The sequence below is a fragment of the Mesoplodon mirus genome (assembly GCF_964341445.2).
Source record: "Mesoplodon mirus genome assembly, chromosome: 15".
In the NCBI taxonomy this organism is placed as follows: domain Eukaryota; kingdom Metazoa; phylum Chordata; class Mammalia; order Artiodactyla; family Ziphiidae; genus Mesoplodon; species Mesoplodon mirus.
Genome location: NC_138991.1, coordinates 47,990,332 through 48,004,979, shown reverse-complemented (window position 1 = coordinate 48,004,979; position 14,648 = coordinate 47,990,332). Strand labels below are relative to the sequence as shown.

At 42.3% G+C, this 14,648-nt stretch overlaps 1 protein-coding gene across 3 annotated transcripts in view; it reads right to left on the bottom strand.

Annotated features, from left to right (window-relative positions):
- Positions 1 to 7,837: 7,837 nt before the first annotated feature.
- GGA2 (golgi associated, gamma adaptin ear containing, ARF binding protein 2) overlaps positions 7,838 to 14,648 on the bottom strand; it is a 30,931-nt gene continuing 24,120 nt past the window's right edge. The window contains exons 14-18 of one of the 3 annotated variants that reach the window (XM_082643933.1): positions 13,920 to 14,077; positions 11,318 to 11,487; positions 10,228 to 10,338; positions 9,527 to 9,672; positions 7,839 to 8,974 (exon numbers count right to left, since the gene is read on the bottom strand). In XM_082643933.1, coding sequence (XP_082500059.1) covers positions 9,562 to 9,672; positions 10,228 to 10,338; positions 11,318 to 11,487; positions 13,920 to 14,077 — 550 coding nt within the window. In that variant the 3' untranslated portion in view covers positions 7,839 to 8,974; positions 9,527 to 9,561. Of the gene's footprint in view, positions 9,673 to 10,227; positions 10,339 to 11,317; positions 11,488 to 13,919; positions 14,078 to 14,648 lie in introns of all 3 variants that reach the window. The other 2 variants (XM_082643932.1, XM_082643934.1) reach the window with 2 other exon arrangements.

The following is a 14,648-nucleotide window of genomic DNA, read 5'->3' as shown; positions in this document are numbered from 1 at the left end:
TTTGAGCTAGTAGGGCTTCTGTCCTGTCAGTGGATCTGTGTGTGGGTAAGGGAGCACATTCAAAATATCAAGTCACTTTCAAGTTGGTCCCAGCTTTTCCTTTCCACTGTGCCCCTTTGTGTTTCCTCAGCATGTGAATGCAGCCTCAGTGTCAGCTGGGATTGTGTGGTTAGCTTGGGCTCTCTCTGGTCCCTGATGTACATGTGCACATCTTCATCAAGATACATGCTTTTTCTAATGATGACCACAACATCAAACTAGTAGAACTGCGGGCCCTCCCCACTTGCCCACCACAGCAACTGTCACTTCTGCTAACATCATTTCAAAGATGTCAATCCTACAGAGTTGGTGCAAGGGAGAGGCTGGATGCAGCCCCAGGGAAGAATGACAGAAACTGCAAATGTTGTTTACCCAAACCTCAGTGGCTTTTCGAGCATAAACACTTCTCAGACTGCCATCTACCTTTGATTTCTGTAGCACTGAAATGGTTATTTTTGTCAAATTTGTCTAGCTTTATAGCTAGCCTTTTTGGAGAGAGGACTTGCAAATTTCCTTACTGGGCCATAGCCAAAAGTTCTGCCTCTGAGCCCACACTTTTTGAGACTTGCCAAAACTGAGTCACCCTTCCCTAAATGGGCGTAATGCTTGTCCAGGTCACCCAGACTGGCTTCATGTGGAACAGTTTTGCTTCTTATCACATCTGCCCATGAGGAACTCTTATGGACAGGTTGGTAGGAATGAATGGCTTTTGGAAGTGGAAAGAGAGGACACTGAAAGATCTGAGACTGTCATACCAGCCCTAGACTCACTGCCTCTGGGTTCTTAAATTTGGTTAATACATTTCCTTGCTACCCCATGTATAGGGAGGTGTGCCAGCACATCATAACATGGTACAAACCTTAATAGCCCCTGCCAAAGGTATATAACATTGTTGTCTAGCAGGTGAGTCTGTCCCATAAGCACTCAACAGAAAGAAACAGCTGAAAAGTAACAGGATAGGAGAAAAATGCCCAGTGATCAGAATCAGGTTGCAGCTGCATGTCTGGATCATTGGCATAAACCAGGTTTACCAGAAGAGACTGTGTCTTCCTCCTCAGAGCTAAGATGTGTAGAAGCCTCTCCATTTCTACGAGACAGATTCATAGGTCAGGGAAGAGTCCGGATTGGCTACAGCATAGGACCCATCCATCCATGTGAAGGAAGAGAGCACTAGATTCCTTACATGTTTACAGACCTTTACAGATTAAACGTGCTTCCCCTCGCACTTCCATTTTAATCCTCACAGCCTTTGGAGCCAAGGCGGATATTATTTCTATTTTCCAAAAAGGGAATGAGATTCAGATGAGGCCAAGACTGGATGAGGCTATACTATGGAGAACCTTGAATGCTAGGGAAATTGGTTTTACTTTATCCAAGGAAATGATCAAAAGGTTGTGAAAAGAGAAGTAGTAGGGTCAGATTTGTACTTCAGGGAGATTTAGTAGAGTAGCAATGAAGGTTAACGATAAAGCCTTTAGCAGCATGCCTATATTTGGAAGTTTAGGGTGGGAGGAAGAACTGAGGGAAGAATCAGAAAGCCATGGGAAAAGAAAGCATCAGGAGTGTGTGGCAGACACTGCTAGATATCTCCTGATTCTGTTCTGTTCTCCCCAGCGGGTCCATAGCCTCTCAAGACAAAGACATCTCCCAGCATTCTTTAAAGTTAAGTGTGTCCAAAAAAAATAACACATACACACTGGATAAAAAATAGATAATCAACAAGGACCTACTATATAGCACAGGGAACTCTACTCAATATTCTGTAATAACCAATATGGAAAAAGAATCTGAAAAAGAATGGATATATGAATATGTATAACTGAATCACTTCGCTATACACCTGAAACTAACACAACATTGTAAACCAAATATACTCCAATATAAAATTAAAATTAAATAAGTAAATGAATAAATTAAAAATTAGCTGTAAAAAAAACAAAAAAAAAGTTAAGTGTGTCCACGTGACTAAGTACTGGCCACTGGAACGTGAGCAGAACTTTTATGTGGGACTTCAAGGAGATGTTCTTAAAAGAATGGCGTGTACACTACTCTCCTTCTTTCCTGCTGGCTGGAATGTGAACGTGATGGCTAGAATTATAACTGTCATCTTGAACCATGAAGTGTTTTTAGGAATTAAGTCACTCGTGGCAGGGCAACAGATTGACGGCGTCTAGGTGCCTGACCGCGGACTGCACACCAGTCCTAGTTTCACTACCTCTGGGGTTCTTGAGAGTGTTACAGGTTGAATTGTGTCTCCCCCCGCTGACCCCCCAGAAAAGATACAAATCCTAACCCTAGTCCCTCAGAATGTGACCTTATTTGGCAATAGCATCACTGCAGATGAAACCAGTTAAGATGAGATCTTACAGAAGTAGCATGAGCCCCTAATCCAATATGATCAGTATCCTTACAAGATGGTCATGGGAGACACACACAGGAAGAACACCACATGACAATGAAGGCGGAGACTGGAGTGATGCAGCTAAAAGCCAAGGAATGCTAAAGACTGTCGCAGATCACCGGGATTCTCCTGCAGGTTTCAGACTGAGCATGGCCCTGATTTCAGACTTCTAGCCTCCAGAACTGCCAGACGATAAATTTCTGTTAAGTCACCCAGCTTTGCTCAGGAATGCCGGGAAGCTAATACAGAGATCTAAATATCTTTTAAGCCACTGTAACCTTGAGTTTTTTCCATTTCCTGCAGTTGATCCTAATCTTAACAAATATAGAGAGGATGGTCAGATTTTATCAAATGCAACCCTTTTTGCTGTCTCTGCAAATATTAGGTTATGAGTATCCTTGGCAAAATTTCATTGGTTTCCATGAGAGCAGGAGACGTTTTGAAATGAACATAGTGATGAAATGGAAGTCACCACAAGTTAAGGTAGTAAATTAAAAAAGAGAAATCTCAGATGAGGCAATTTGAGGAGAAATAATAGCACCTATATTTAAAGAGTACCTATCATGTCTGGTATTTTGGTGACCTCATTAAATCCTCACCAAAACCTATGAAGTAGATTTTTAACATTTTTACCATTTAAGAATATAAAAACCAAGGCCGAGTTGTTAAGTGACTTGCCCAAGGTGGCAAGAAAACTAGAAACTTAACCTGACCCCAAAACCCACGCTTGTTTCACTCTACCATGCAGGGCTACCAGAAACAAGGCAGGAGGAATGGGGAGGGTTGCAGGGAAGACTCAAGCAGCCCTGGCCCACAGGAATGGAGCCAGTGGAAGTGAGAGGCTGGAGATACATGGAAAGTATCAGCAACTTCATGTGCCAGTTTTAATACAAAGCACTTTCAGCATATAAGTGATTGATACCATCTGCTGTCAGAAGAGAGGAAAGCAGGGGCTGTTCTTTTTTATTACACAGTTCATACTGATAATGGCATTATTGCCAAGTCATCTATAGTTACATTAAAAAAAAGCAAAGTGTGGAACAGTTCATTTGTTTAAAAATGCCTAGAATATCTCCAAGGACAGATGAGGAACAAGTAATATTGTCTCCTAGGAGGGTAACCGGTTGGTGGGAAGAATTTCCACCTTTTGTTGTTTTAGTTTTGAAAAACTAACATTGAGAATTAAAAATAATGCTTTTTCAGTTTAGAAACTTTAGAAAATTCAGATAAATTTTAAAGAAAACAAATCTGTAATTCTATGACCCAAATATAAAGTCATACATACATACAAATACCTGAGTTGTTTGGTTTTAAAACAGAACAGATTACAATAGCGTCTTATGGTAAACAGATAAATTGTTACAATATCCAATCTCCCCTTCTTCCTTAGCCAAGTGTGTGGCATTGTATGCAAATATGACAATTTCTTAGCCTTCTCTGCACCTTGGAGTGGCCATGCTACTAAATAGCCAATAAGATGTGAATGCAAATATCACATAAAATTTCCAGGAAACCTTAAGAATGTCAGCAGTTTTCCTCTATTCCTGGCTCCCCCACTCCCTTCCTGTTGGCTAAAACAGTCAGCAGTTAAAGCTTGTAACATAATGTTGAGGAGCACATCCTTGGGTGCTGACTTAGGGCCTAAGAATGTCGCTTGCCACTTCCGTAAACAAAGGATGTTGCAGCCATAAAGCCATCAACCAGGGCAGCTGCCCGTGGTGTACTGTGAGGGGAATCAGAATGGAAAAAAACAAGATACTGGCCCTAGATAGTTAAGATGCACATCAAAGGAATGATTTCAGAGTCCAGGCTCCTGCATCTTTCCCATACGTAGAAAAGCACAAAAATCATTAACTTGAGATGTCTGTTTTTGTGATTAAAAGTAATTTTTTGATGTTTAAACACATGGGGGAGAGTGTTGTTTTTTCCCCAACAAAAACTCCTATATATCCTGGCTCTTCCCTTACCTTTTTGGAACAGTCCCTCAGAGCTATGAGTGGCTGTATCGCTGGCTACAATTCTCAGTTAAGTCTGCCAAATAAAATTCTCAACTTTTAAGTTGCACATTTTTTTTCAATCGACACCACAAATGGTTTGGGACTATTTCTGGCTTTCTTTTGAATGAGAAAATAAACCTTTCTGTTTAAGCCACTGTTGTCATTTCCTTATTAAACATGATGCTGGTTGTTTGATTCTATTAGGAATAAACAACGAATGAGAGAAAATGCCTTTTCTACATCTATTGAGATGATCAAATTGTCCATTTGAGCTATTAATGTGGCTGACTGCATTCCCAAAGGCTTTACACAGTGTATTCTTTCAATATGCCACTAGCTTTATTTTATTTATTTTAGCCACGCCACGTGGCTTGCAGGATCTTAGTTCCCCGACCAGGGATCGAACCCGTGCCCCCTGCAGTGGAAGCGCCGAGTCTTAACCACTGGACCGCCAGGGAAGTCCTGCCACTAGCTTTAAAGTTAATATTTTACCTATGCATTCAAAAACAAGAATAGACTAAAAGGTATCTGCTTCAGATTTTGGTGACAGGGTTATGACTTTTAGAATTGCATAGTCTTGTTTATAAAATTTAACTGAATGTTTTATAGGAAGTGTTTGTTGATTAGTTTCTAAGTATATTGTTATGGATTTCTGCTTTTGACTAGACTTAGGCGTAAGGTTTCCAATGTTTTGTTACCTTTCTATCCTTGACATTTACTGCATCTCAGTATTAATTTGAACCTTGCCAAAATTTAAAATATTTGCTTGATTTCATGAGGTAAACTTCAAATAGTCATAGGGACTTCCCTGGCGGTCCAGTGGTTAAGACTCCGCGCTTCCATTGCAGGGGGCGAGGGTTTGGTTTGATCCCTGGTCGGGGAACTAAGATCCCACAAGCCTCACGGCACGGCCAAAAAAGTTATGGGTAAGTCAAGCCTGTTCATGTACTGGAAGCCAGGTGGACAAGCAAACAGTAACTGAAATATGAGTCTTAGCTTAGTCCTATGAAGTACTGGAGTCACTTCACATTTATTAACTCACTTCTCAAAACAATCCTATTATGCACTTTACAGGGAAGGTAGCGGAAGAGGACAAATTACTTGTCTCAGGTCACATGGCTAGAGGTAGTACGTGAAGCTAAAGAATGGAATTACAAGTAAGGGTTGATTTAATTACTTCAGACTGTTGGGGCTTCAGAAGATCTCAAACTTTAAAAGCCTATGTATCTGGAGCCTGTAACACTGCAATATGTTTTTCAGCTTTTAAAATCATAGTATTACCTCTAGCTGTGGGATAAAGTAAGTGTTCAAGAATAAAAGTCAAAGGAGCAGAATGTTTACACACTTTTAGATGCAAGCTTTCTCAGAATGAACATGGTATAGTTGGGAATGCATTGGGCAAGGGAACTAAAGGCCTGGAGTTTTTCCATTTCAGCTTACATTAAATGTGTGATGAGATCTCTGGACCTTGGCCCTATATTCTCTGAGGATACTTCCTGCTTATCTACTTGACTCCGTCTCTTTCCAGATGAAAGAGGTCAGGCTGTTACGGCTTAAAAAAATATGAAACAAGCTATGGCTAGCACTCTATTGTTTTCTTCTTAGTTTAAAACAAACACACTAGTTTGTAGAATTTTGTATTTTGGGCCTGGGTAAGCATATTCTATATTAGATATATTCAAAGAATTTGTGATTTATGAACACTGTACTAAACATTATTTGTATGAGAATATCACCTTTGTTTTCAACCTTTCATGTTTGATCTCTCAATTGACACTATTTTATTTTTAGTGGGTAATATTCATGTTTTTGGTCATTATTTATCCTTTTTTTCAACGTTTACTATATCCACAGCTCATCGACTCTCAACGAGCGGCTCACAGATAGAGGAGCATTTTAGCCCAATCTTAAATCACCGAAGAGACAAAAGGAGTTAACGACAGGTGTAGTCAAAGAGATACGAGAAAACATGGCATTATCAAAACATGAAGGGACTTTCTTGTGGCTCTGGCAAAGTGTGCTCTATTCTTGACAGATGACGCCACATTATCAAAACATGAAGGGACTTTCTTGTGGCTCTGGCAAAGTGTGCTCTATTCTTGACAGATGACGCCAGAAAGGTAAGGAGCATACAAAGTAACAGAAGGGCACCGAACGCCAGAGTAAACAACTTGAATTTGGCTGCATAGGCTTTTAGGGCATTAAGAAGCCATTCACAGTTTTTCAGCAGGGGTCAAGTGCCCAGGTATGTTACAGAATTCTGATGCTGGCAAGTATAATGGCTCAGAGGAGAACTGAGAGGCAGGCTACAGCACCATCCAAAAAAAAAAAAAGCCAAACCAGGGCAGTGACGATGTGAATGCAGTGGAGAGGGCAAGATGTGATACTATTTAGAAACAGACTAGACGAGACAAAAGTACTGAGGGGGATGGAGACGAAGCAAGAATCAAGGACCTATGAAGGCTTGGATAGGTGCTTTCAAATAAAAGAACAGAGAGAGAATGAGAGAAGCGGCTGTGTTCCATTCTAAGCACTTGGAGGCAACAGTGGAACCTCCAGATAGATATCCATTAGATGGCTTAAAATATGGACCTGATGTCAGCAAGGAGGTGGAAGCCTGAGATAGAGGTCTACCACTCATCTAGTAGTTAACTGCCCAGAATGCTTAGAAAAGTCCTAAGGACTAAACCCTATGGAAACACATTTAAGGGACAGAGGACAAAGAACAGTCAGAGGTAGGTCAAGAAACAGGGATGACAGGATCCCGGAAGGAAGAGTTCAGGATAGGGGAAAATACTGGATCGTCAGTGCCAACGCTCCACCAGACACATTGTGGATTTGTCTCTCCCCATCAGAAGACCCACGAGGGCAGGGACCTTCTATCACTGCTGTATCTGCAGTGCCTACGACAGTGCTCGGCTCACAGTAGCTAGTCAACAACAACTTGCTGAGTGAATGAAAGATACGGGTTGGTTCTTAAGTGGTCGCTGAACTTCATAATTACAAGGCACTGATAACATAAACCAGGGCCACTTTCAGGACACCCACCTCCCTTCCCCCTTACCCTGTCCAACTCTATCTAAGCAGAGCACCACTGGGAGTCTGTCGCCCAGAAGACAGAAGAATGTTCACACTCAGTGAGGCTACCTTTTAACTATGTGATAAAGGTTTTTTCACGTGTAGGTCTCATTCACCCATTTTTGACGAAGTTCTAGGTAGGCATCATCTTTATGATGGTCACCTCTAGGAGACTTTATGAAATAGCTAGAGCCTATAAAAGCTATATAGAATTTTTTTTTTCCCGGTATGCAGGCCTCCCACTGTTGTGGCCTCTCCCGTTGCGGAGCACAGGCTCCGGACGCACAGGCTCAGCGGCCATGGCTCACGGGCCCAGCCGCTCCGCGGCATGTGGGATCTTCCCGGACCGGGGCACGAACCCATGCCCCCTGCGTCGGCAGGCGGACTCTCAACCACTGCGCCACCAGGGAAGCCCTGATATATAGAATATTTGAACACAAAATTTTAGATTAAAATGAACCTTATGAGTTATGCCAAATGAAGAAGTCACCCCATCATTTATCTGTTTTATGAGTTTTCACATTTGCTTTAAAAGTAACATACCTTGATTTTTTACAGCTCCCATCCCCACCATAGTGCTGGCAGATTTCCAACTATATGTAGAAGGTAAAAGATCAGACTGTGGAGTACCAGATTTTGTGATACAAACAGAGCCTTGTAGTTTCTGAGGCAGAATCCTACCCAGACAGGTGAGCTGCTTGGATCTTGCATCCTTCATCAGGCCATCTCAGCCAGGCTCAGCTCTCTTCACCCATCCATCAGGCCAAGCGAGACTTGTAAAACATGCACAAATGCCTAGCACATTGTAGGTGCTAAGTATTAACCGACTGCAGGCCTGAATTTTTCCTTCACACCATGACGGTAACAAGAATCCACCTCTCTTCCAGCTTCATTCAGATCCTCAGGGCTTCTCTTCACTGAAGCAGTTCTTCAGGTGCCACATCCTTCAGGAAGTCTTCCTTACTTCAACAGATGAATGATCCCTTCAAGCCTATTATCCCTAAATGCAACAGGCTTTGCATCTCCTACTTACTCAAAACTCCACAAAGTATATTTGCTACACGGGTATTTATTCAATGACTTTCTGTATTTAGTCATCACTTTTCATTGCTAAACTCACGTCATATCTCATTTGCATCACAGTTCTTCATCCTGGATTGTGAAGTCAACAGGCCAGGGCGAACCTGTTAGTTATGATTTACAATGACTGGCATGGTGTCACAATCAAAGAGCTCTGGGTAAATGCTTGTGGTGAAAGAGGATGAGGATGGAGATGAGGGTCCTGAGGAAGGGTCCAGACAGGCTGCCCGACCCACGGAACCTGAGGCCTGATTAAGGCCTGGGATCCGCTTTCCCCTCTGCCCTGAAGGGTCCATCTATGGGCAATTCTAAGGCACAGTGGTGAAGGACATGATCGGCCCACCAAGCGCGGTCCTCTGGTCTAGTGGCAGCCCCTCGCCTAGAACACAGTGCAACAAGCATTCCATTTAGAAGATCTTCCTGAACACATGCAAGCAGCATTCGCTAATGGAAATGGAGACAAGGTCTTTCTTGGAAGAGAGTGTCCCAGAAGACACTCTTCCCCAAGACCAACCAGGTCCCTTTTAAGGTCCCTGAGAACAGCAGCCTGGGAGCAACCAAGTCTTTCAAAGGCTGACAAGGCACAGAGTGGATGAATGAAAAGATAATAATACATGGAAAACAACAACAACTTTGGCTTATAAAACCTCCAACCTGAGGCAGGGACATCAGTGTCCACCAACATGCAAAACCAGATATGATCGTAGCAGATGGTTATCAGAAATGCTTTAGCATTTCCCACACTGCCCACATCCCTGCCCCTCAGCCCCCGGGCCACACACACACACACACACACATACAGACACACACACAATATCTGCAGAATAAGTCAGAGGTTGGCATCCAGAGCCTGATGTCAGGATAGAACTCTTGGCACTCTGCACTAAATCACTGTGATTAGTCCTATCTAGACAGCAAAAGTAACACTGGCCTAAGCCTGAATGGCCAGGTCTGTCCTGTGAGGAGTTAGGCTGCACCCAAGACTGCCAGGTCTGGAAAGTCTTTCACTTCTCCTACTTCGCTGAAAGGCTGTCCACCCTGGTTGAATGTCAGTTTATACCGTAACCGGATGGGCTCCTGAGCAAAGATAAAAGATGTTATATTAGTGGGGAGTGAACACAGAGACAGGCCCAGAGTAAAAGCCTTTACCCACCCCGTAGTCACCAAGTGACAATATATGTTATATATATGTATATATATGTTATATATACATATATAACAATATATGTATGTTAACTCCACCCAAGTGAGGGCTTCAAGCAACTGTATGACAGGCATACCCTGGCCTTGACCCTCTGGGACTACAAACACAAAGGGGGCCAGGCTTACATCCTGGGAGTCCTCCCACGCTTTTGCAGTCCTGGAGACCAGCTAAGAGGACAGACTGGCCTCACCCTTTCAGAGAATTCCATGGGATTAGGGAGAGTGTGTACCACTCCTTTGGTCCCCAGCTATGACAATCTGGTCACAGATCTTTCAATGAGCCCCAAAGGAAAACGGACTCTGGCAAGGGATGTTCTACCACCATCCCAACCAACGCAAGACCTCAATATACCTCTCTCCACCTGCCCAGCTGCCTCCCCAGAGTTCAGGGGCCCCCATTTCCCTGCTACCACAAACATCAGAACATACTTTGTGTGGATTGTCAAGCAGCAGCATCTGAGAGATCACAGCTGGAGGCATCAAAGGACTGAAAGCAGGAAGCTTGGAGCTGGACGCTGGCTGTAGTTTCACTCTCATTGACTATTGGGGGGGAAAAGAATCCAACATATAACTCATTCCTAACAAACTACAGCTTTAATGAGGGAGATCAGGCGAACAGGAGAGCTTGGCCTCCACCCCACCAATTGATCAAAGGATCCAAAAACCCTTCCACTCACACATGGAATGTATCGAAGTTGTGTGATCAAAGGTTGGCTTCTGAGAGGCAGCATGAAGAGTGAGAGCATATCTTGAGTTGAATTCTAACTCTGCCTTTTACTAGCTCTGTGATTTGGGGCAAAATATTTAACCTTTCTGAACCTTGGATTGATAATTTAATTTATAAGACAGAGGTAATAATAGCACATGCCCTACAAAATTACCATGAGTATTAGAAAACACAGTTTATTTTTGTCTGCTTTGAATTCTTCCTTTCAGAACAGGCCCCTTGCCCATTTCTCGTGATTCTGGTATGGCTGTTAATCTGTGGGGAGCTACTTCCCTCGAGAAAAAAACATAACATGCAACTTGGCCAGAGTACCTCATACCCCTTAACACGAGTTACTGGTCCAAGGTATGCAAGTAATACCAGCAAGGCCAATCCTAGCCCTTCCTTAGGTAATCAATATGCATGCCTCATGTCAGGGGAGAGTTTCCTTCTGAGATAAAAAGCGATAAGGACCATGTAACTCTGGAGCTGCTGGTAACCATTTTCCTGCTTGGTGGAGGGAGTCTATGAGAGAACAGGGTCCAGAGAGGAAAAACAAAGTCAAGAGATGGAAAGTGACAGATTCTTAAGGAACTGTTTAAGAATTTACCTGAATCCAGCCATATCTGAAGTCAGACATTAAGGAATCCTCAGTTAAATGAGCCAACAAAATTCCCATTTTATCTTAACCTACTTTGAGTGAAGATTCTAACCCTTCCAACCTAATAGATAATATCCCAGCAAAGGACCTGGTGCTCAAAAATGATAGCCTTTATTGAAAAATTCAAAGGAGCGGGCCAGCTGCTGACTCACCTTTGGCACAGCTACTTGAAACATGATGTCCCAGACAGGCTGGGTGGCCGTGCTCATCATGGTCAACAGTAGCACCTGTACCTCTGGGTGGCCAGGGGCCCCAGTCTGGGAAAAGTGGAGCAGAATTCTGAATCCATTCCGGTCATACACGATAAGAGGAGGCAGGTTGCCTGGTAGAGAAGGACCCAACCGAAAGGATTAGCACTATTACAGACTGCCCTGAAAGAGGAGCCATGTTTGAAAGAGATGTGCACCTATCACCAAATCCTGTTGCTTCTCCAGTCAGAACAGCTCCTGGAATCAACCCTCTGCACCACCATAATCCAAGTCCTCGTTACCTCTAGTTGGACTCCTGTGACATTCCAAACGGATCTCTCCCCTCCATCCAACCATCCAGTACCAGTTTAAGAAAAACAAACATTTTTTTGAGCAAGAAATGATTACGATTAAAATAATGTATGAACACTATAGAAAATACAGGATACCATAAAGGAGAAAATAAAAAACACCCTTAATACTCCCCAGAAATAAGTACTGCTAACATCTGGGCCTATATCCTGGTTTTTCTTTTGTACGACTACATACACATAACATCTCTTATATTTAATTTTACAGAACTATAAAGACAGTAGATCTCTTCAAATGAATTAGGTCTTGGAAATACTAAAGGGATTGCTCTAGTTTAGCTCAGAAATGATTCGTAAGTTAATTTTGGAAAAGATACATTAGACTAACCATTAAAAAAGAAGGGAGGGGGCCTCCCTGGTGGCGCAGTGGTTGAGAGTCCGCCTGCCGATGCAGGGAACGCGGGTTCATGCCCCGGTCTGGGAGGTTCCCACATGCCGCGGAGCGGCTGGGCCCGTGAGCCATGGCCGCTGAGCCTGCGCGTCCGGAGCCTGTGCTCCGCAACGGGAGAGGCCACAACAGTGAGAGGCCCGCGTAACGCAAAAAAAAAAAAAAAAAAAAAAAGAAGGGAGAGTAGGGCTATGTGCATTAACAAATACTCAGATATGTACGAAATTGCAACTGAAACCAGCATGCAGAACAGACCCAAATATGAGAATTTAACATGTCAAGAGCATATTATTTGAAAATTACTGGCTGATTCAATAAATGGCAGGCAGCTTGCTAACCAACTGGAAAAAATTTTAATGAAGATCCTTATTTCATGCCAAACATCACTTAACAAAATGCACATTATAAAAATATAGTTTAACAATGAAACTGTCGGAGATTTAAAAGACTGAAAATACTCATGAGGTATGGAGGTGAGGTTATGGGGAAAACGGCAACCCTTCCAGGAAGGAACTTGGTAACGAAGATCAAAATTTAAAATGTCTACACAAAGCATTTCCACTTTTAAGCATATATCCTAATGAAATAATCAGGAAAGTTTCAAAAATGGATCTCCATTTTTTGCAGTGGGTGTTCACTGTAACACTGTTTATAACAGTAAACAACTGGAAACAAATTATCCTTCAGAAAGAAACTGAATAAATGAGTTACAGTACATGTTAGTGCCATAAGAATGAATTCATTTTTAAAAAATCAAGGTTTTGAAGCATAAGGGCATGAAACAATGCTATAGCTTAAAATATTAAATAAAGCAGGATATAAAACAGTATATATACTATGGTGACAATTTATTAAACATACGTACATGGATAAAACAGGAAAATACATCAAGAGATTAACAGAACGTCCATCTCTGGGTGGTAATGGTACAGATGATTTTAATTTTCTGCTCTATTCTATCTTTTCTAAAACTATATTGAATTTTGTTTTTAATTTTGTTTTTTAATAATTTCAGATTTACAAAAAGTTACAAAAACACAAAGAATTCCCATGTACCCTTCACCCAGCTCCCTCAAATGTTAACATTATATATAACTACAGTGCAATTATCAAAACCAGGAAATTAACAATGAACATTTATTATGTTTAAATAAAAATTAATAAAGTAAGTATGCAAAGGGCCCCCACTGCTGACTTTATTTCCTCTGCCTGGTTCCAGGGCCCTCTGTAATCTGAGCTCACCACACTGAGCCACAGGAAGGCCCTGTGCCCAAGGAAGAGGCCCTGTGCCCAAGGAAGGGGCCCAGGCCCTAGATCTAAAGACCCCAGTTGTTTCCCGCTCACATACCAGTGTGCTGACCACAGGCAGTCTCACCTTACTTAGCTGGGCCTTCCGTTTCCTTTTCTTTGTAAGGGAGGTTAATAGCTACTTTTCCTGCTTTAATTAGAAAGGAAGAGGATCACCAGCCAAATTCTTCCTTTCTTTCTAATTCCACCACTTCTGAGTTTTTTCAGATCACACTGAACATTCCCTTCTTGAATTCCAAATGAAGATAATCTCCGTAAGTGGATTCAAGGCCCCTAATTAAATTCCGCCTGCCAATGTCCTTCAGTGTCAACTCCAAGACAGAGAAAACTAAAAAAGTATTAGCTAAGAGACGATGGGCCACCCGCCTTATTCTCTGTCCTCAGGCAATATCTCTCCCCGACTCATCTTCCCCAGTTTAAGAGCCACCCATACCAATCCAGAGTGGATAAAGCTGGGCATCTAACAAAAAGGGGAAAAAAAGGGTGAAACTGTACTTACTGGGCTTAACAGACTCCAAAGGCACAAATACTTGAGCCAGAGGTGTATTCTGGGAAGACGGAGAAGAAGCCAATGGGCCAGCCTCCCAGGACCAACCTGGAGAGGACTTAGTACCTGGTGGCACTTCCTTGGGGATACTTTTCTGCGGAATATAATTCCTGCAAAGAAATAATATCAAGATTGGCAAAAACTGTAGAGAATTCCAGGAATCTGATTAGGTTTTGTGAAAAATAAGGGGAAAAAAATATATATGCATGTGTATATGTGTATATGTATATATTTTACGGGTGTATGACTTTAGACAAGTTATCTAACCCATGCCTCAGTTTTCTTACTGTAAAATAGAAACAGTTTAGTATCTATCTCATAGGCTGTTACAAGAATTAAATGAGGAAGTATATGAAGATCACTGAGCGAGCGGAATGTGTGCATACAATAAGGACCCAATAAAGTAATGAATGTTGTAGGCGTCAGGCAGTCTCTGACAACAAGTAGCTCAGTCAGATGAAGCTTCCCATACATGATCACCAGCGTGACGTAAGCTAGGAAGATGACAGCACAAGTTACACTGACCACTTCATGATTTTGTCCATTTGGAAGACAAATCAAAAACATTTATGGAAAACCAAACTCCAGAAGTAACCCACCAAAATTAGAATTATGCACATCTCCGTTTCCACCCAGCTCTGTGGTCTCCACCAGGGACACAGGCTCTCAGGCTGTTTGGGG